At 40.5% G+C, this 21,186-nt stretch overlaps 1 protein-coding gene and 1 long non-coding RNA gene across 5 annotated transcripts in view; one reads left to right on the top strand and one right to left on the bottom strand.

Moving 5' to 3' along the window:
- The window catches only part of LOC310673564, a 349,698-nt gene that overhangs the window by 155,715 nt on the left and 172,797 nt on the right, over nt 1-21,186 (top strand). The gene's annotated exons all lie outside the window — the stretch shown is intronic.
- The window catches only part of RANBP17 (RAN binding protein 17), a 200,268-nt gene that overhangs the window by 52,547 nt on the left and 126,535 nt on the right, over nt 1-21,186 (bottom strand). For all 4 annotated transcript variants that reach the window (XM_083431935.1, XM_083431933.1, XM_083431934.1 and 1 more), the window contains exons 20-23: nt 16,599-16,687; nt 12,717-12,824; nt 9,001-9,083; nt 1,683-1,897 (exon numbers count right to left, since the gene is read on the bottom strand). In XM_083431935.1, coding sequence (XP_083288061.1) covers nt 1,683-1,897; nt 9,001-9,083; nt 12,717-12,824; nt 16,599-16,687 — 495 coding nt within the window. The remainder of the gene's footprint in view (nt 1-1,682; nt 1,898-9,000; nt 9,084-12,716; nt 12,825-16,598; nt 16,688-21,186) is intronic.

The following is a 21,186-nucleotide window of genomic DNA, read 5'->3' as shown; positions in this document are numbered from 1 at the left end:
GTATAGAACACACAATTCTGTTGACTTCCCTACTGGAGAGAGGAGAGATAATTGTGCGCATTTATGCACATGTGGGCATACTCTGTGGGGGAAAGGGAGTGAGAATATGCACCATTACTTCTGAGCAACAAAGGAACAGCCATAACACCTAAGAATTTACCAGTTGCTATCCTTAATTTTTAAAAACATTAGCAAATCTTGCTTCCATTCTGCAAACACAGATATGTTCCTAGCTGTTATTGGGGACAGCTAGGAAGGAGCAACAGAACATCCACACAGCCCAAACAACATTCTGTTCCAGGAGTGGCTTTGTTTGCTCCTTGTTGCCCTCTGAGAGTATCATGCCCTGGATTTTTATCCTAAAATTGAAAATAGTCTATTTCCAGGCTCTTACTGAAATCAGTGTCCTGGGCTGGATATGCACCAGATTTTAGCCTTCAAACTCTGAAAATAGCTTAATCATTTGGGGGCATGCGTTTTGAGGGAGAAATATACAACTCTCCTATTGCTGCTTTAAAAAAAAAAAAAATCACAGTACATTAACTGCTTACAAAAAAAAACACTGCTCCTGTGACATTCTACCACCTATTGGCTCTTCTACATATTCCACTGTTGAAAATGCTGCACTATGTCATGCTTTTATAAATTTTATTTTTCAGTTTTACAGAAATACAAATCCAATATTCCCCCCTACACACTGCTTTTAGACCATGGTCATCTCTGATCACAGTATGTGGGGATTTTACTGGAAGGGGAACTTGACTGGCCCTTCCATCCTATCTGGTACACGTCTAGCATATGCACATCAGTTGTAGCTGCTGAAGACTCAAAACTACACTCGAGTCTAGGCCTCATGTATTAACGCAAACTTTCTTTGGGAATATTTTGGCAAGTCAGCAGGTCTCCCCACTAATTTTTTTTTCATTTTTGAAGAGAAAAGGGGGTCTTTCATGCCCTGCTTGACTCGACTGCTTATACAATCAATGCATATCTCATACAATTAAAAATTGCTTCTGCATAGAACTGTTTATAGGTTAGCCATTATAACGAGATAGTCTGGATTTATATGCTTGACTTCATTTTTCCAAAACCATGAATGGTGAGTTGTATAAACCAATAAAAGGCAAATTAAAATAGCCAAGGCCCAGTTGACCCAGTACTGAAAGAACAAACGACTTGGTTCAATACTACAGTTTTGACAATGGCAGAATTTCTCTCTCCCGTATGCCAAGTAGTGGACTGTTAGTATTGTTGCCATTAAACCCATATGAATAGCTGTCAGAAGACTAATATTTCAGAAACAATATGCCCCAAATTTCATAAAGGAAGGTTGTTGGTGTGCACTGTTACCGAAAAGGCATTATGGCAGCTAAGCTAAATTAGAACAATGTGGAAAACAATCCTACTGCCATTCAAGAGAGGTATTAGACACAGAAGATAATTTGACCAATATCCTCTTATCCTTGTGATGCATTTTAAATATTTTGAAGTGAATACTTATCATTTGAGATAATGAAAATACTAATGGTATATTTGACTCTAAGAATGTAAATAAATGCAGGTAGCTGAGACTAAAAAGAACTGCCTTTGAGTTGTTCTAGATCCTGCTCTCTCTCCATTTTAAGCCTGTGGTGGTGATTTCATATTTTGCATAAAGACTCCCAAGACGAATAATTGCTTACTAGCAAGTCACTGTGGGATACTGAGAGCAGCATTTTGACAAAGGCCTGGAGTACATTGTCAAAGTGGTTGTCCCCATACAACTTGAAGACGCCAAAGCTGACATAATTTCCACACAAGGCAGATTTGAGTGCAGAATAACAGATGGAGATACCCTTGAGTTTCAATGGATAAACTTGATCTTTCGACAGAGTCCCAAGGGAGAGGATCTGATTACCTGTTTTCAAGGAAGGGGGGGGGGAGAGAATAAGGGATAAAGAGAGGAATTGACATAAGTAACTGAAAACTGTGTCGCTTCATGTTTTCATTTTACTGGGTTTTTATTATTATCTGAACACCCCATAACATTGATATTCTAGAATAGTAACATTTTAAAGGAATCACAACAATATATTTAAACAGAAGGTCCATAATAATACAATAAGGCAGGAGAACCAAACTGACAGTGGTTTCTTCTAGTGAGATTGATACCAAGCTCTAGAGATTGCATAGTCTAAAATAAATGGTCATTCTAAAATACATGGTTATTTATATACAAACATTAAATACAGAGCATAAACAGGTGGTTTACTTTTACCAGGCCATAAGAATGAATTAGTGCTTTTAAAGCTTGAGTATTCTTCCCCCTTATTCTAGTAATGCAATTAATTGGCATGCTTAGTTTGAGACAATGGCTATTTTGAGATCTGCTGAACAATTCAGAGGCCTTTGTAAAGGTGCTACCTATGATAAAGAGATAAGACACCTGTCAATGGCCCTTGAGATATTGCAAAAAAAGGGGAGAAATACTGCACATCAAGCTGCTGGGCTGAAGGGAATATAGTGATGAATACTTTTTAGCTCGAGTCTACTGATGTGCTTCTTCATCTCTACATCCAAGTCCCCGGAGCAGTGAAAATTGCACTGACTTCACAGCTCCATTGGCCAACACCTGCAGTGAGTATGGCTCCTGCTGTACCCCAGAAAAATACATCACACTGGCTCTGCTGGCGATCTAAACTCCATTTAATGACTTGCCTGACTTGTGGAAATACTAGCATATGAGGCCTGTAAAGGTATTTGACTTGAGATTCGTATCTGTTCAAGAATAGTTGTAAAGACCAAGGAAAGAGGATACTGACCAGTTACTGAGAACAGTTCTAAAATGGGTAACAGGATAATCAAGAGCAAAATGAGCTAAGATCCGAGGAAAAACTCTGGATTAAAACTTTTACATCACAGACTACCTGGGAAGTATCACTTTTAGGGGAAACTATTGTTGCGGGTGGCGCTGTGGGTTAAACCAGAGAGCCTAGGGCTTGCTGATCAGAAGGCTGGCGGTTCGAATCCCCGCGATGGGGTGAGCTCCCGTTGCTTGGTCCCTGCTCCTGCCAACCTAGCAGTTCAAAAGCACAAAGTGCAAGTAGATAAATAGGTAGCGCTCCGGCGGGAAGGTAAACGGCGTTTCCGTGCACTGCTCTGGTTCGCCACATGACCCGGAAGCTGTACGCCGGCTCCCTCGGCCAATAAAGCGAGATGAGCGCCGCAACCCGAGTCAATCACGACTAGACCTAATGGTCAGGGGTCCCTTTACCTTTACCTATTGTTGGTAATATGTAAAACACAACTTCCTGGGCTCTATCTATAAAAGAGTTGCCTTTGTTCCATCCTTCTACACCAGGCAAACCTGGCCTTCCAGTTGTTTTGGGACTACAATTCCCATCATCCCTGACCACTGGTCCTGTTAGCTAGGGATGATGGGAGTTGTAGTCCCAAAACAGTTGGAGGACCAAGTTTGGCCATGCATGTTCTACACAGTAAGGGGATTCACATGAACACTTGTGAGTGGATGAAGCTGGCTAGCACCCCCACCCCGGTTGACTGGTCCAGAATTCTCCTTCCTGTAGTTGCAGAGGGCTCCTATTCACAGCCCTACACACAGCCACCTCTAACCCCTAATTCTAACTGGACAGAGAGCAATACTGTATTTACTTGAATGTAATGCACACTTTTTTTGGCCAAATTACATAATGAAACTTAGGGTGCGCATTAGATTTGATGGCACATTAGACTTTTGGTTCCAAGGTTTTGAAAACTGAGGTATGCATTAGATTCGATGGTGCACTAGATTCGTGTAAATATGGTATTCAAATTTTTCATAAAGTATAATGTTGCCGAGTCTCCACCCTCCCCAAAAGATCTCCAATACTTCACAAATTATTTTTAAGTCAACTTTTAAAGGAAGCTAGAGAGTATCTGTGGGGGGATTTTAGGACACACGTGCTCTGAGAATGACAAGAATCTCAAATTGATCAAGGGCACATTGGAAGTGGCAGCTAAGAAGCTGGATAATAAGCAGGCAGCAAACAGAACAATGAGCTGCTTCAATGCACCACTCATTTCCAAACTGTGCATTCCCTGAGAGTCCTGACCACCACACACACTGGGGAAAATATAGGCTTATTTCCAGGATGCTTTTGATGAATGATGCTATCTATCTGGAGTTCTGTTCTATATGCTACGCCCCTTCTGATCTAATAACAGAGCTACTAAAAGCTTGTGATGATAAGAGTGCAACATGCAATCATTTTCTCACCTGTTTACTTGCTTGCTGGTGTTTAAATTTCACTTTGATTACATGATTCCAGTGCTATCTTTGATATTGTTCTCATCTTTTTGGAAGACATGGAATGATGGACAGGGGTCAAGCACACCCACCATCCATTGTTTCAGTCTTCCCCAACCATCAACCTCCATATGTTTTGGACTTCAACTCCCACAATCCCTGGCCACTGGCAAAGCTGGTTGGGGCTGATGGAAGTTGTAGTCAAAACATCTGGAGGATACCAGGCCGGGTAAGCTTGTACTATTGGGATAAAGATAAAGGGACCCCTGACCATTAGGTCCAGTCGTGACCGACTCTGGGGTTGTGGCGCTCATCTCACTTTATTGGTCAAGGGAGCCGGCGTACAGCTTCCGGGTCATGTGGCCAGCATGACTAAGCCGCTTCTGGCGAACCAGAGCAGCGCACGGAAACGCTGTTTACCTTCCCGCCGGAGGGACTTCCGGGTTGGCGCCATCGCCGAATGGCGGACTCCCTCCGAGCTCCGGAGGGAGTCTGCTCGGCAGGGGCTGGGTCCTACCGCAACGGCGATGCGGGGACCCTTAGAAACCACGGCCACGGAGGCCGTGGACATGGAGACTCGGCTTGCACCGTTAGCGCCCTCCCGACTCGTGAAGGAGCCTTTTTAAAGGCTACGGATCGGGTGCCGGGGAGAAGCGTGGTGCCTTGAGTCCTCTGCTTCCCCTGCTGAGCGCAGCCGCATGCCATCCGGCGGAGAGCGCTGACTTCTTCCATTGAAAATTCGGACTTTTCAACAATAACCCGTGAGTAAATCTGGAAATCGGGTTCAAAAGGAGGAAAAAAGAAATTTTTTTTTCGAATTGGATACGAGCGGGGGGGATTCAAAAAGGAAGTCAGTCCCCTCCCTACTGTAAATTGTCTAAAACAAAGACGGGGAAACCAAGACCCAAAAAGGCTTGCATTGCTGATAAAAATTACAATTCCACGATGGGGAACTACAAGAACTGTGCTGGAGGAGGAACTCGAGAAGGGAAACACAACCCCCCCCCCTGGGAACCGGGGCGATTGAAGAGAGAGCCTGGTGAAAGGAGTCGGAGAGTTCGACAGTTTTCAAAATAGCTGTCAAAGTCGGAAAGTGGAGTGGATTTTATTATGAGAACTTGGCTGGTTAAATTTGCTTCAATTTGCTACAATTTGTTAAAATCTGGATACAAAATGGCGAATATGGATAACAACTTGACTTTTGGACTAGAGGAAACAAAGTTATAACAATCCCCCTCGAGGAGCCTCGGGACATTACAAGGACTGGGAAAGTGGAAAAACACCAATGGAATTTTACAGAACTGGTTACCTTCTGGGAAAGCTGCAAAACGGAAACAACATCTCGTCTGCAGGGTGTTTTCTGCAGACAATAGACTTTTCTATTGAAGAAAGGAAGGGACTGAACGTAAGGTTTTGCTCCTGAACAACAACCATCCCTGCAGACTTACCAAACTTGCGAATTACAACGTTTAAGCAGCGGAACAAAAGGAAATTAGACTACAAACCGGAAAGAACAACGGAGGGAGTTTTACTACAGCTTTCTTAAAGACTGAAGTTAAAGCTTTGGAGAATAATAAATAATAATAATAATTTTGATTATCAAAAAATTTATTTCTAATTTTAAAAAAAAAAGGGAAAGCCAGCTGGAGTTGGGGAAAAGTTGTGATTTATGGCCTTAAGAATTCCAGGCAGATACTAGGGGTCGATGGTCAGGGGGAAATTAAACCGGGGACAGGGGGGGGAGAACTAAAACTCCAAAGGCTTGCCAACTTTGTTCTTTTTTGTTGAATTGGTCTTTCTTTTTTATTATTCATTATATCTCTTATCTTTTACCTTTTCTATTGTTATTATCTGGGGTGCTTTTTTTATCAAAAATGGAAATTGTGGAATGAAAGGGGGTGGGTCCTGGGGAAAGCACATTGGGTTGTTTATTATTATTAAGGGTAAAACAAATTAAGCTTTAATTTGAAAGGGGAATTTGTGTGGCCAACAATGTGAAATGGGAATATGGTGGGGGTGGGGGAAGGGGGGAGTCCCATAAGTGATTATGTATTTTTTGAAAAATTTTAATAAATATTATTTAAAAAAAAAAAAAAAAAAAAAAAAAAAAAAAAAAAAAAAAAAATACCTTCCCGCCGGAGTGGTACCTATTTATCTACTTGCACTTTGACGTGCTTTCAAACTGCTAGGTTGGCAGGATAATTTCCTATTAATGAGGCAGCTGGCACAAACCTTGTGGTTTACTTGCAGCACCTCTACCACCTTGTTGTTAGGGGAGGGGAAGTAAAGGTGGGACGGAAAGGGCATATTCAACAGGTTGCAGTTTCAAGTTACAGAAGCGGACTTAGCAATAGGTTAGTCAATAGTGACTATTCAGCAGAAAAAGGGCTTAAAAATTAAAAGTGAAGTAAGAAAATCACCACCCCTATTTCAAAATGAAACTAATTTGAACAGCATGCTTCACACAATTGCAGGATGCACCAGTAGAGTATGGATTCTTAGAGTAACAGGACTGAGGCATTCTTTAAATCAGATTGACATGCTGCAAGTATCACTAAAAGAAGGGAATATTGTGTGATGTTAAACTACACGAGTTTATCAGATGCTAAAGCTGCCAATACATATAGCTACAGAATGTAAATACCCTGAGTGCTCAGTATAAAGGAACAAGTTGTTAACGGGGCAAAAAATATAGTCCATTATTAAAATGGGCAATCTATTAAAAATAATATTTATTACACAGCAAAGAACAATCTAACTTTTTTTTAAGAGGCATTATTTTATTATGTTGCTAGGGTGGAATGGATTACAACACTAAGCTTTCCACAATAGATGTTCTAGAAGCAATTTAAAGCTCATTAGAAATAATGTCCCTGGCTACTGGAAAATGTGGTAAATGTAATCCACATCCAAATGTTACCTGGGCTATGAGAACAGGAAATTGTTCTGTGCTACTGTGGCTAACCTTGAATCTGACCCTGAACGGTAACTGCTAGAACAGCTGAAAGCTCCAGCAAAATTAAAAACTTACATCAAAGTATATCATGACAGAATGTAGATAAATAAAAAACAGCATATTGAAAATATTACTTTTTCTGTCAGTCTCTCGTAATGGCGAGGTAGTAAGGCCTGCTAAAAATGCAAGGGGCTCCCATCACAAACACTAGAACAATACATATATTAGGATCTAGAACAATTACGTCTCGCTTTCTGATACTTAGCACATCTGAATCTATTATACCTATACGCAGAGTTTCTGATTAGCCTACACTATCATGGAACACAACTGAAGGCCAAGTCTGGTGTAGTGCAGGGGTGGTACAATGATGGACCACTTAGTGCTTAACTGGTTACCTGGATATCTGCCAGGTATGTGCCCTTAGTCGACAGCGTGATGACAGAGGAGTGCAAATATAGCAGAGAGTGAGGGGAGAGACTCCGCCAGGCAAGGCCTCTTTCCACCTGCCTTGCCCCACCCTCTAGCCTCTGCTTCTCAATTTGTATTGTATTATTTTATGTACTGTGTCTTGCCGTTCTTTTATTGATTATAGTTTAGAAATTTATTATAACTGCTGAGCGGATTTCTGATTAACTTTTATATGTTATTATTATTATTATTTAATACTATTCTAGTGATTGTTGAATGTTACTTTTTTGATATAGGTTACCTATTTTAAAGTTATGTTTTATTATCACATTTTTGTATTGCATTAGATTGTTATAAGATGTACATTTTTTGTTTCTTCAGCTTGTAAACCGCCTTAAGTATTGTAAGATTGAAAGACGGTATACAAATTTAAAATGTTGAAATGATGATGATGACTAATAAGCAGTGGCTTTCCAGCATGACGAAAAGGAGCTGTTTCAGTCCTACCTGGAGATCCCAGGGATGCAGTTTGGAAATTTCTGCATGCATCTCTGAACACTGATACTTTGCTATTTAGGGGCTTGAGAAGGCCATTCCCTTTCTTTCCTTCTTTTTTTCCTCCCTCCCACTTCCAACTGACACCCTCAACTTACTGGGTCTCAACTGTCCTCAACAGGCCACATAAGTTCACAGGTTCTTGTGGGGTTGTTTTGATTTTGTTTAACTTTAAAAAAAACCACATAAACGAACTGATATACCGTATTTTTTGCTCTATAAGACTCACTTTTTCCCTCCTAAAAAGTAAGGGGAAATGTGTGTGCGTCTTATGGAGCGAATGCAGGCTGTGCAGCTATCCCAGAAGCCAGAACAGCAAGAGGCATTGCTGCTTTCACTGCGCAGCGATCCCTCTTGCTATTCTGGCTTCTGAGATTCAGAATATTTTTTTTCTTGTTTTCCTTCTCCAAAAACTAGGTGCGTCTTGTGGTCTGGTGCGTCTTATAGAGCGAAAAATACGGTACTTCTTTGAACGTAGGGAATTTCCAAGTATACAGGAGCTACTAGCTTATTTTTCAAATTGCCTTATTTTGCTTCCAGCCTGATAGGCAAAAGATCACACAAGTGCGGTGCTAGAGGGATGATGGCTGCCCTGTGGGAATCTGTCCCTAAGGTTAGTGTATATAAAGCAACCTGCTGTCCAGAAAAAGTCTGCACTCATCATCTCTCACAGTAGGCCTTGCAAATATCAACGTATTTGGAAGCTAAATCTTGCTTAATGAGAATGAGAAACTCCTTTGTTTCTAAAAAGGCAAGGTGATATATATAAAACAAAGCATCAACAGTTGCTCACCGTAAGTGCAAATCATCTTACTGGCCTCCCTGAAGAGGAGAATTCCATTAGGAGAAGACACATCAAAATTTAAACGCTGCGATCTGGGGGGAAAGTAGCAACATCTCTTCAAATAACCCAATAAAACAAACATTAATCATGCATGCTATAACAGTGAACTCAGGTACTGAGTTATGGTGGTCAAACAGCTAAATCAGGGGTGCTGAGAAACCAGAGGGAGGTATGCTCAGGAGAACCCCCTCAAGACTTGCCAAAGTAGGAAAGAAAACACAGAGAGACTTAGTGGGGAGATGTACCCCAAAACAGTCCAATGGGGACTGAGCATGTTAAGCAGCCACAGAACACTGTTTTTTAATTTTTTATTTATTTAAGAATTTAACTGCTTATTGCATGGATTTTCTGTAAGCAGGAACAACTGATGTATCTGAATCAAAATGCAAAGAAGACAGTTGTGAAGAGAAGAGGAAGGACCTAATACATAGTGCTGATTAAACACAGTGGCCAATTTAATAGAAAAACATTTTTTGTAAGTTAGAAACCCCTGAAGCTTTCTGTTGCTTTGGTGGGCCAGACATTTTAATGTTACTGAATAAATGTTCTTGTTTAAATATATAAAAGTATTTTTAAAAAAAAAACCAAAACAAAAAACAGCACTTTGATTTCTATTTGAATTCTACACTAGCTGCAGTTTTCAAAGTGACTTCCAAGTATTAACTCCCCTCAGTGATTTTCACAAGAGGATCTACCACAACACCTCACTCCTTCAAGTGAAAGGTGCATATTCACTACATTATCCTGTATGGAATGAAAGGATTAGTTTCAAAATATGTGGAAAGCCACCATGAAGGTGCTGAGGTGGAAATAGATTTATTTCACAGGCTCTGAGAAGGATGAAGCATGATCCCATGCTTCCTTCTACACATGTTGCGGATATTTCTTCTTGTTCCATATGAGTGACATCTTTTAGGTATTTACAGTGCTGGTTTATTGGTGGTTTAAATTGTTGTTATACTTATGTTTTCATTTATTGCATCTTCTGAACTTTTGTAAATAGCTCCAGTACTATTTTTGTGAAATGCTAGATTAAATTAAATAATAATTAAAATAATGAAGCAATGGAGCAAAATGTTCCATTCATTTGTATAGACATAGCAAAGCTTTGTGGATACCAGAGAGACCTATCAGATTTTTCAGTTCTCTACAAGAAGTTGCAATTTTGTATGGCACCGAAATGCTTTACAAAATGTGTGTATTACATACACTGTAGAAAATGGTAACATCTGGCAGATGGAAGAAACTGAAGCAAACCCTCATTCTATCATAATGCACAATTTGATACCCTGTAACATATTTTCACCATGTCAAAGTGTATTGTATTATGCATTTTAACCTGTAAAACCTAATTCAATACACAACTCCAGAAAAAGCAAACCCATCCCTGATGATGTTCTCTAAAGGGAACAATACAGGCTTTCTGCATACCAATAGGTAGATGAATACCATGAATATGCAAAGTAGTTCAATGAGTTTCCTCCTTTGAAGATTTAATCTACTAGCACCTCTTTGCATTGTCAGTATTTGTAAACATGTCTCCAAAAACTTTCTCCTCTAATGTCTCAGCATTACTAATTTTTATAGACGTGATATAGATAAATAAATGTTAAGATTGTCCAACTCTCAACCTAGCCCATCTCAAATGGCTGTTGTGAAGGTAAAAGGGGAAAGGGGAAGACAATAGGCAACAGCCTTGAGCTCCTGGATGAAAGATCAAGCTCCAAATACAGAACAAGCAACAAATTTGTGCAGTTTCACAACTCTCAGCAAAACATATGCATACAAAACATTTTGCAGAAATTGATAAACGTATGTTTATGTTATAGTATAGTCCATAGGAATATTAACTTGTTGCAGCTGAAAGGTGTTTAATTATTATTTGGTTGCATTTGTTGATTCGTTTTGTGTTTTATATTTTTGTATCATCGTAATCATTATTCCATTACATACCCTTTACCAACAGGTCCTAGGGCAGGTCACAACACTTTAAAATTAAGTGTTAATAACAGTTAAGAAACAGTTCATAGCCATAGGAATAGGGTGGGTCCTAAAAACACACACATCTCAGCTGTCAAAGGCCAGGGTTTACAGTATATTACAGTATATTAATAAACAGCAGCCCAGTGATGACAAACAAACTAGAAGTGGTTGCATGAGCCAACCATCAATGATTTTTTTCTGTACAAGTGGCACATCACTTGGCGAGTGAAATGATGCGGACACAAATTAAGTGCTTTAAGAAACGTTCCCCTGTATCCTCCTCCATCCTACTTGAGGTGGTTCCCCGCCCCCCATACTGGAAGGGGAACCTTCTAAGTCTCAGGTGGGGGGGGGGGCGTCAACATCCCTTCCTCTGGTTGCTTAGCACTAAGCGCCCTTAGCAATGGTGCTGCTTGCTGAGTGCAAAAGCTTTAGAGCTGCTCTGAGTTTTGTACTCGAATGTCCAACTGACTTACTCTTTCTAAAAAATGAAAGCTAAGTGTCTGGGGGCCCTGCTGGGCCCCAAATCCTACCCCTTCTACCTATTTGTCAGCAGTCCTGACAATGATCAACTTGTAAAGCAGAGGTTGGCAACCTAAGGCCCGGGGGCTGGATACAGCGTGCGGGGGTCGTTTAACCGTCCCCCGAGCCGCCCCCGAACCCTGCTGCCCATTCAGCAAGTCCCCGCGCACTGCACTAAACCGGCACAGCGCGGCTCGGGGACTCACGTCTGCAGCGAGGGTCTTCCTTTCGGATGCAGGAAGCTCCTGCAGCCAATAGGAAGCTGCAGGCACCTCCTCCGCGCCAAAAATAGCATCTGTGCATGTGCGAACACATGCATGCACCTCCTCCACACCGGAAAGGCCAGCGGAGAGATCTTCGGGGGAGTGAAGCGGTTTAGGCTGCTTAAGCCTTGCCAACCCCTGTTGCAGAGCAATCCCATGCATATTTATTCAGAAGCAAGTCCCACTGTGTTCAATGAGGCTGATTCTCGAGTCAGTGTGCACAGGAGCCAGTCTGAGTAAGTCCCATTGAACTTAATGGGATTCACCGCTGAGCAAAATATTCACAGGACTGTATTGTGCTGGAGGAGACTCTTGAGAGTCCCATGGACTGCAAGAAGATCAAACCTATCCGTTCTGAAGGAAATCAGCCCTGAGTGCTCACTGGAAGGACAGATCCTGAAGCTGAGGCTCCAATACTTTGGCCACCTCATGAGAAGAGAAGACTCCCTGGAAAAGACCCTGATGTTGGGAAAGATGGAGGGCACAAGGAGAAGGGGACAACAGAGGATGAAATGGTTGGACAGTGTTTTTGAAGCTACCAGCATGAGTTTGACCAAACCGCGGGAGGCAGTGGAAGACAGGAGTGCCTGGCGTGCTCTGGTCCATGGGGTCACGAAGAGTTGGACACGACTAAACAACAACATTGCACAAGAACTTCAAGGACTGCAATTGTTTGTGTGAACATGGCCTTAAGGTGTGACCTTTCAACATCAACATCATTTTGAAGAAAGACCGCAGAGGAATCTCAGATGTGATTTCCACAAATGCAAAATAAAGTTTGTTTTGAAGGAATTCCAAAGCATGGCAATGGTAGTTGCATATTCCAAGTCTGAAAACGTATTACAATCTCTAAAGGGAACTATCAGGACAGTTGAGCAAGCCCATGATTAATTCTACCTGTTTTGCATCATCTCAGCCATGAGCTTCAAAATAGGAGTAGTACATGCTGGTTCACGATACCACAGCTCAATAGCTCTTTGAAGAATAGGGAGATAGGACGGGTATCTTTCGTAATGTAAGTTAAAGATAAAATTCTTAATAAAAGATGCTCATCACACACAGCTTCATTTCAAAACTTACTTTTAAAAACATGACTAAGGTTTGAGGTCTATTCTTTAGCTGCTATAAATTATCTCTGAAACCAAGCCAAATTGCTTCAAAAGACAATCTTAATGTGCACTAACTGAAGATTTTGTTTTGTAGTCATATCAATCACTAGAGAATCAAAGATCTTGCTGACGGGTCCAACCTCTGGCAGCCCAAGAGCAGCAGAGGCAAATTTAATGAAAGAATCAACCATGCTAAAGTTAGAGGAATAGTTTAAGAACAGACAACACTAATAAAAAACCCCTATGTAGCTACAAAGGAAGAAAAACAAGGATATCAATCAATATATCAATGCTCCTAGTCCTAAATGGAAAGCCATCAGAGCAAAATGCTCTGATAACTTCCGCTGTAAAAACTCTGCAAATATCCTGATATGGCTAGCCAGTTCAATCAAAACGGAGGAGCTCTAGCAGTAGGTATTTGGAGATGAAGTTTAGGTGATGGAAACCCAAAGGAAGAATGGTTTCTGGCATCCTTGATTTCATGGATGCCAAAGTGACAGAAGGAACTTCATAGACAGTTCATTCAACTTTTTTTTATATCTGCTTTCCTTCATTGATAACTTGGATGTTCTTAGCAAAAACAAATAATTTTAAATGGGGTTTCTGAACATTCAGCAGATATTAGATTGCTGCAATATCTCCTGTTTTAGGGAGGGTCCTGACTTTGGCAGCTGAGCCAGTCTACTTGATTCTGCCCTGATGACTCTCTCCTTAAGCAAACAGGAGGGCCTCCTCCTTCAGGGATTTTAAGCACAGGCTCCCTGTCTGGTGGTGATGTAGGCTTTTGTGGCAACACTGTTGGTCATGATGTGAATGTAGTAACCTGTCAACATGGAAGCCAAATGTGATGGGTGGGCCTGGGTGCCCTGGAGGCTCAGAGACGAAGGCTTCTGGCAATGGGATGTCCATTGGTCAGAGTGGGACCTGTTGTGGCTGTTATTCTAAAAAGATTGCTCCTTTGGGCAGCCTCAGCTTAGCTGAGCTGGCAAAACCTACCAAGTGATGGAGCAAAAGATCGCCACCAGAAGCCAAAACCTATGGGTTTGAACCCTTGGAAGTTGGATTTTCAGAAGTAGGGTCTACATGGTCTGGAGGGATGTCTTGCAATTTATAACGTGCCTATGGACAATAATCTCATCTCCCGAAGTCTGGCCAGGAGTTTTGGGCAAGCATTTTGTGGAAGAGGGGGAAACTGAAGTCTTAGGAAAAATGGATAATTATGGACAAATTGATAAGACTTGAATTTCCCCTCCTCTACTAAATTTTGATCTGTAGACATCAATATATAACCAGTCAAATGCACACTAAGATCAAATTTACTTTAAAGGTTATGCTACACTTCTCAAAGCAGCATCTAACACAAACTCATTCAAATGATTAAAAGCAGAATGCAGTCTCATTAACCGAGTTTTCAATAGTCATGTGGTTCTAATATTTACTTATCTCAAGAAACTACACACTTTGATCATGTTATAGGACCTATTTCTTCAGGATTATCACAAAATAGGTCCTATAACATGATCAAAGTGTATAGTTTCTTGAGATTAAGTAAGTGTTAGAACCACATGACTACTGAAAACTATGTTAATGAGAATGCATTCTGATTTTATGCTTAAGGGCACATGGTCTTAGAAAATATTGTTCCTGTATATTCAAAAGTACCCTGCACACCTAATATGCTGTATTGCTGAAAATACAAGGAAAACCAACTTCCAAAATATAACACTTGAATCAGTGACAGTTTGACATATCAATATTTTAACAGAAATGAATGACTTTCATATTCATGATATTTTTAGTTCCCTGCACCTTCCTTCGCAATACTTCAAGAATAGCCTATATACCTTACCACCAGAAATGTCTTTAAAATATTTGGAGATATTTTAATAAAGCCTTATGAGAGATCAAATAACAACTTTGTAACAGATTTTTCTATTATTGCACATATTTGCTCTTCATCCTTTGCCCAGAGGGAAAAACTATAAATCTTTTCTCAACTGAATGAACACCATTTATCATATTCATTTTCTTGTCAATACAATTATGAAAAGCCTTTGGCCTTTTTCCAAGGAGCCTGATTTGTTACAGAAACCCAATTAGTATAAGCAAGCCTGCTACAAACAATCCTATTTTACAGGATAATGTTACTATTCTGCTTGCTGGGCTATTCGCTTCTAAACATTACCCAAGAACTGCTATAATATATAAAACATAATAATTCCCAGGTTAAAGACCAAGTCAAAGATGTTATGAATTCTGTTCATCTTTGCCATCTAGTGGACAGAAGTAAAATCAGAGTGGTTTCCTCAAATCTGAAGAGGATATCTAAGGGGGTCACCACTAGCAATTTTAAGACCACTTTTGAATCTTTTAAAAATGTTGTTCATCTGAAATGGAAGCTGGGCTCTCTAGAAAATGCATGCATATGACTGATGATGGCTGCTTCATCTTTTGCTCTTGCCTTTATTCTACTTGCTGCTGAATCAATTTGATACCGTTTTAATATTCCTAGGTTTTAATCTGCATACTGCTTGCATTTTTTTTTTTATTTTTACATATAGGGAATAAAAAAAATAAATAAATCCTATTTTTAGAGTGAGGTGTCATTTTTCTTTCTTTCTAAAAACACCCAAAACCACTTTATAGATAGGAGAAACACAAAAACCAGTTTAAACATTACTTAAGAAAACCTGGAACTGGAACATCTTAATATTGCTAAAGCCCTAAAGTGTTTGAGTTGACTTTATATACTATCCACCTGATGATGATGATGATAACAATATATTATTATTATTATTATTATTATTATTATTATTATTATTATTATTATTACCCCGCCCATCTGGCTGGGTTTCCCCGGCCACTCTGGGCGGCTCCCAGCCAAATATTAAAAACACAATACAGCACCAAACATTAAATACTTCCCTAAACAGGGCTGCCTTCAGATGTCTTCTAAAAGTCAGATAGTTGTTTATTTCCTTGACATCTGATGGGAGGGCATTCCACAGGGCAGGTGCCACTATCTAAGGTGGGCAAGTTGTAAAAGTCCAGAAAGGCCCAAGGCTTTGTAGGCTTCAGACCCTTAAATCCCCTAAGAATTCACGTTGCTCAACTTGCTCACCCTGCCCCTTTCAAACCCACAAGTGAGCATCCAACATTTGCAGAAAAAGTAATTTTGGTTCTCTAGCGTAATAGAAGACTCAAATAATGGAAATCTTACAGCATGCATAATGTCACATCAGAGATCTCACAGTTACTTACACAGTAATGACTAAAATATACTAAATACAATTTCTTCAATGGGTGGATTATGACGAGAATAAAAAGAAATCAGAAAGGAGCCCCGATAGCAGAGGTACATCACACTGTAAATTAAAGGGCTTTAAATTTATCTAAGTATTGCAGGCTAACAATAGAGTAGGAGAATAATTAGGGATTAGTGTGGCACAACCCCCGCTCTGCCAAAAGTGACCTCTTTGTGGTCTCTCTCCAAATGTTGCCCTCTCAGTTAATGGTATGATTGCAACTGTACTGTAATTTTAGCTGATTACGCATTAGTTCATTTAGCTTTGTTTCCTCTTCCCCACTGTGCCACACTATTAAACTAATGCAAGGGACCTGGTATCCCTCTGTGCACAGAGCCGGCATTGTCATAGTGTAATAAGGATACATCCAGTCAAACAGCATGGTGTAGCTGGTCTTTGTGTTCAGAGCAAAGGCAATCCCTCGAAGATCTCTCGCCAGTCCGATCAACATACGCTGTCAGTGGGAAAGAGACACAGTAATTGATTTTCACGTTAGCACAGAGCAGATGGAGTCATGATCAGCCAATAATGAGCACAATATCTGATTTTAATTCATTAGCGTAAACGTCTTTTTTTCTTTTTTCTTTTAAAAAAACCTAGGGCTTCTAAGTCTCCAACTTAAATATTAATACTAATCAAGTGCTTTTTGCGCAGCAATAAGCTTATCAATAGAAATAATAAAATGAATTCAGCTTGAAACAGTAGATATGAGATCATATAATAAATTAAAGCCCAGAAGACACATTAAAGAGAAAGTAACTTCCATTATATTCCCCCTTTCATTTTTCGTTTTTCTCTTTTTAAACTGGGCATGGGGATTCGCACTGGTGTCACTTATTCTAACTTGGTTATCCCTCAGAAATAGTCTGAGCAAAATTTATTTAGCTGTTCAGTTTTATGTTTGAAACAAGAATATATGCTAAACATGGGGTATGAATATATATTTCCGTAATTATTATTTAGAATATTCATTATTGAGTGTGTGTGTGTGTGTGTGTGTGTGTGTGTGTGTATCTATCTATCTATCTCAACATGCAATTCATTGATAACATTTATTAGTATAAAATGTTTGTTTTTAAAGATTGGCCAACGCATCCTCTTTATAAAACAGATTCAACAGCTGCTGAAATTGTTTAAAAGACAATGCCTAAAATCATATGCAGACTTCAAGTGTACATGGCTGTCGTCTCTCTAGGAGAGGAAAGTGGTGCTTTTAGGTAAATAAATAAGCTATGCCATTTTTAGACTCTGCAAAAAATGGGGGTTGACATTGCCATCTGCATATAGTTAGCTCTAAAATGAGAATTTTAATCAGACTGACTCTGAATAGGGATTCGTTGGTCTGAAGGTTAATCAGATGGGTTTATCATAAGAAATATAGTTTGCTGGAATTATGTTTACTGCAAGACAGGGCTAATTTGAGGCATCAATTATATTCAGCCACCCTACTGAATTCGCAACATAGCTATCACCCACACTGACAATGTATGGACCCAAACTAACAAGGATGAAAAGGAGCAAAGTTCCCCATTTCACCTTCTTTTAACAGAAAACAACTACAAAAGTCATGCATTTTTATTTTTATTTTTGGACGGGTAACGCCGTAGGGCAGCACAGAAACTTGGGGAGTCCCTGAGATGCCTTGTTAATGGTGCGATTCTACTCAGAAATGTGGGACCCTTCCCTGAATCTCCCCAATTCATCTAGGAATTCGGGGTACACACAGAACCAATGCAGACTCCTAGTAAAGAAGTTATAAATTAGCATGATTTAGTGTCTATTTTTTTGCACCACTGTTTAGGGAATATATGAAGATGTAACCCATGGGAACCTTGAGTGGAACTGAACATTGGTCTAAGGAACAATTGCTGAAGGGAACAATCTCCCCTTTCGCCGTGTGCTTTTCTGGGGGTTCTCCTGACGACCCCCCCCCCAGCAGACTTGGAGGAGGCATGGGGGGGGGATGATGGAGATAGTTCGATTGCAGTAGTTGAAGTCCTTACGCTGGTTTTCACTAACAGAACCAGGTAATTGAACCCTGTCCTTTGATTTATAAAGGTAAAGGGACCCCTGACCATTAGGTCCAGTCACAGACGACTCTGGGGTTGCGGCGCTCATCTCGCTTTATTGGCTGAGGGAACCGGCATACAGTTTCCGGGTCATGTGGCCAGCATGACTAAGCTGCTTCTGGCGAACCAGAGCAGTGCATGGAAACGCCGTTTACCTTCCTGCCGGAGCGGTACCTATTTATCTACTTGTACTTTGTGTTTTCGAACTGCTAGGTTGGCAGGAGCAGGGACCGAGCAACGGGAGCTCACCCCGTCATGGGGATTCGAACCGCCGACCTTCTGATCGGCAAGCCCTAGGCTCTGTGGTTTAACCCACAGCGCCACCCGCATCCCTCGCCTTTGATTTATATTTGCCTTTTTTCTTCATGTGGAAATAGATTTACAGCAAACCACCCTAGTGGGCAAACATGGTAGGATATCCAGCAATGAGGGCCCAGATCTGCAATACTCTACGCGGAAACCTGCCCTTCCCCATGATTAGAACTAGAAACCGTAACACAAAGCAAAGAAAATGTTTTTAATCTGCATAATTTATACAGGAAAATCCAGGTTATTTTGTCAAATATATTTTATGTTTGTTTTTAGCACAGAGCCCAGGGACACAGCAATGGTGTAGGGAGGGAGAATGTGGATGAGCACAGCAATGGGCTCAGAAGTGATAACAACATTTGCTAGAGTCTTGGAGCGCAGTGGGGTATGGCAGGCTAGGCTGAGACAGTGACTGGTCCCAGGTCATCTGTGAACTTCATGGATGATCAGGGATGGGAACCCATGTCTTCAAAGCCATTTCTTTCTCTCCCTCTCCCTCCCCTTGGGGTTTGGGCTATGGGGATCCATCAGTTCAAAACTTAGCACTATACCCCTGAACACGACTGTTTTGTATTACTTGTGTTTCTATCAACATCACTATGAGGTCCCCTCACTCCCTTGACCTAATTCAGTCCAAAATTATTTACGTTTCTGACAAAATGCATTGAGCATAAGTAACACAGCCAATATTCTGAATAGGCAACTTGGAGAATATAACTCCCTGAGCTTAGAATCTGGGATGAGACTTAGTGTGTCAGGAGGGGGAAAGGGCACTTTACAATTAAATGGCTTGGACAGGACTTGGTTATGCTACAATTCTCTTTCTGGGACTAGACTTACAACGAGACCTCAGAATGGACCTGGTCATAGAAACTTTTCCATGACCAAGACTACGTTGATGTACTGCCTGTCGTTTAATACAAATGGTGTGACAGTATGAATAATTCCCAAGTCATTTCTCAAAATCCTTTTTCTTCTATTAGCTCTTTTACTTATGATTTCCAGATGAAGCCTGCTTCCCCTTATAAATGTTCATCATTTCCAATGGCAAATGTATATAACTTACAGTAGCAAAGTCTACTGTAAGCCACTACCTAAAGCAGGCTTCCTCAATCTCGGCCCTCCAGATGTTTTTGGCCTACAACTCCCATGATCCCTAGCTAGCAGGACCAGTGGTCAGGGATGATGGGAAATGTAGTCTCAAAACATCTGGAGGGCCAAGGTTGAAGCCTGACCTAAAACTACACAGTGTATGGCTACAGAGATCACAGAAATCACAGTTTTGTAGAGCTGGAAGGGTCATCTAGTTCAACTCCCTGCAATGTAGGTATCACACCCGATGAACCCTTGACAGATGACCATCCAGCTTCCATTAAAAAGGAGAGTCTATTGCCTTTGGAGGTTGGTTTAGTCCCTAATGACTCACACCGAAATCCATGCAACAAAATCAATCTGGGACAGTTCAGAGAAGGTGAAACCAGTCCACCTCTCCTTTCAATGGCTGGTTTAGTCTTCACTGCTAGGGATCCCAACACATTCTGGACTGCGGGAAGCACCAAGATGCTTCCAACCTATCCGTCACCCTCAGGTTTCCCTCTGTATATACACACATGAATAAGTGTGAAAAATACCAATCACATTTGATAAGAAAGAAAAATAATGTGAGAACTATGTGTTTCATTGGGTCATCATTCGTTGTTTAAAACAATGAGCCTGGAGAACACACCATACACTGTAAGTCTAAGCGGGGAGAATCATGAATGATAATTCATGAAGTTCCACTGAGGTCAAGTCTCACTAGCCAGAAGATCCTACTTATTCCAAATGGTAAAAACAAATGCTCAAATTGAACAGATGCCCCAAACACATGCTGACACTAAAAGGATGTTAAGGCCACCAAATTCATTCATTAATTCATTGTAAGACCAATAATCAACTTACTAGTCCATGTTAGGCTCTCAAAGCAGGTGTAGATTCATTATTTTTAGATTTCAGTAAGATGAATCTATCTAAAAGTATAGATTTAAGGTGGCATGGTCTGAAGAAAAATTCAGAAGAGGCCTCTAACAGTAATCACATTGCATGATTTATTTTCTTGTTGCCAGATATGTGTGATATTAAGGGAGGTAGAAACAGGAATAAGCAAGTGGTTTTTAAAAGTAAAAATAAAAATGCTTATTTGTTTATATCCTCAAAGAACCTCAAATGGCTTGCATCTAATCCGAGTAACATAAGGCTACTGAAGGATCACAACACATGTACCACTGAGATACATTCATTCCTGGGATGCACAGTAACCACTGTCGAACAATGTAGTTATTACGTGCAGGACTGAATGCGAAAATGTGCAGAGAGAATTTGGGTAGCCAGAACTCAGATGAATAAGCACATTTCCATTTTGAAATAATTACTGCATATCCCATAATTACAAATAAAAGAACAGGCTGGCTGCTTTAAAAGCCACTTCGCTAGGCCTGTTGCTGACCCCCCCCTCCACCGCTGATTTCTTAAAATAAATTTCCACGCTGTTTCTAAAAGTAACAGCAACATGGGGGCAAAAGACCCATCAAAACCG

Source organism: Podarcis tiliguerta (genome assembly GCF_965153285.1).
Source record: "Podarcis tiliguerta genome assembly, chromosome: 3".
NCBI lineage: Eukaryota > Metazoa > Chordata > Lepidosauria > Squamata > Lacertidae > Podarcis > Podarcis tiliguerta.
Note: the sequence above shows the minus strand (reverse complement) of the source record. Positions and strands in the feature narration are given on the sequence as shown.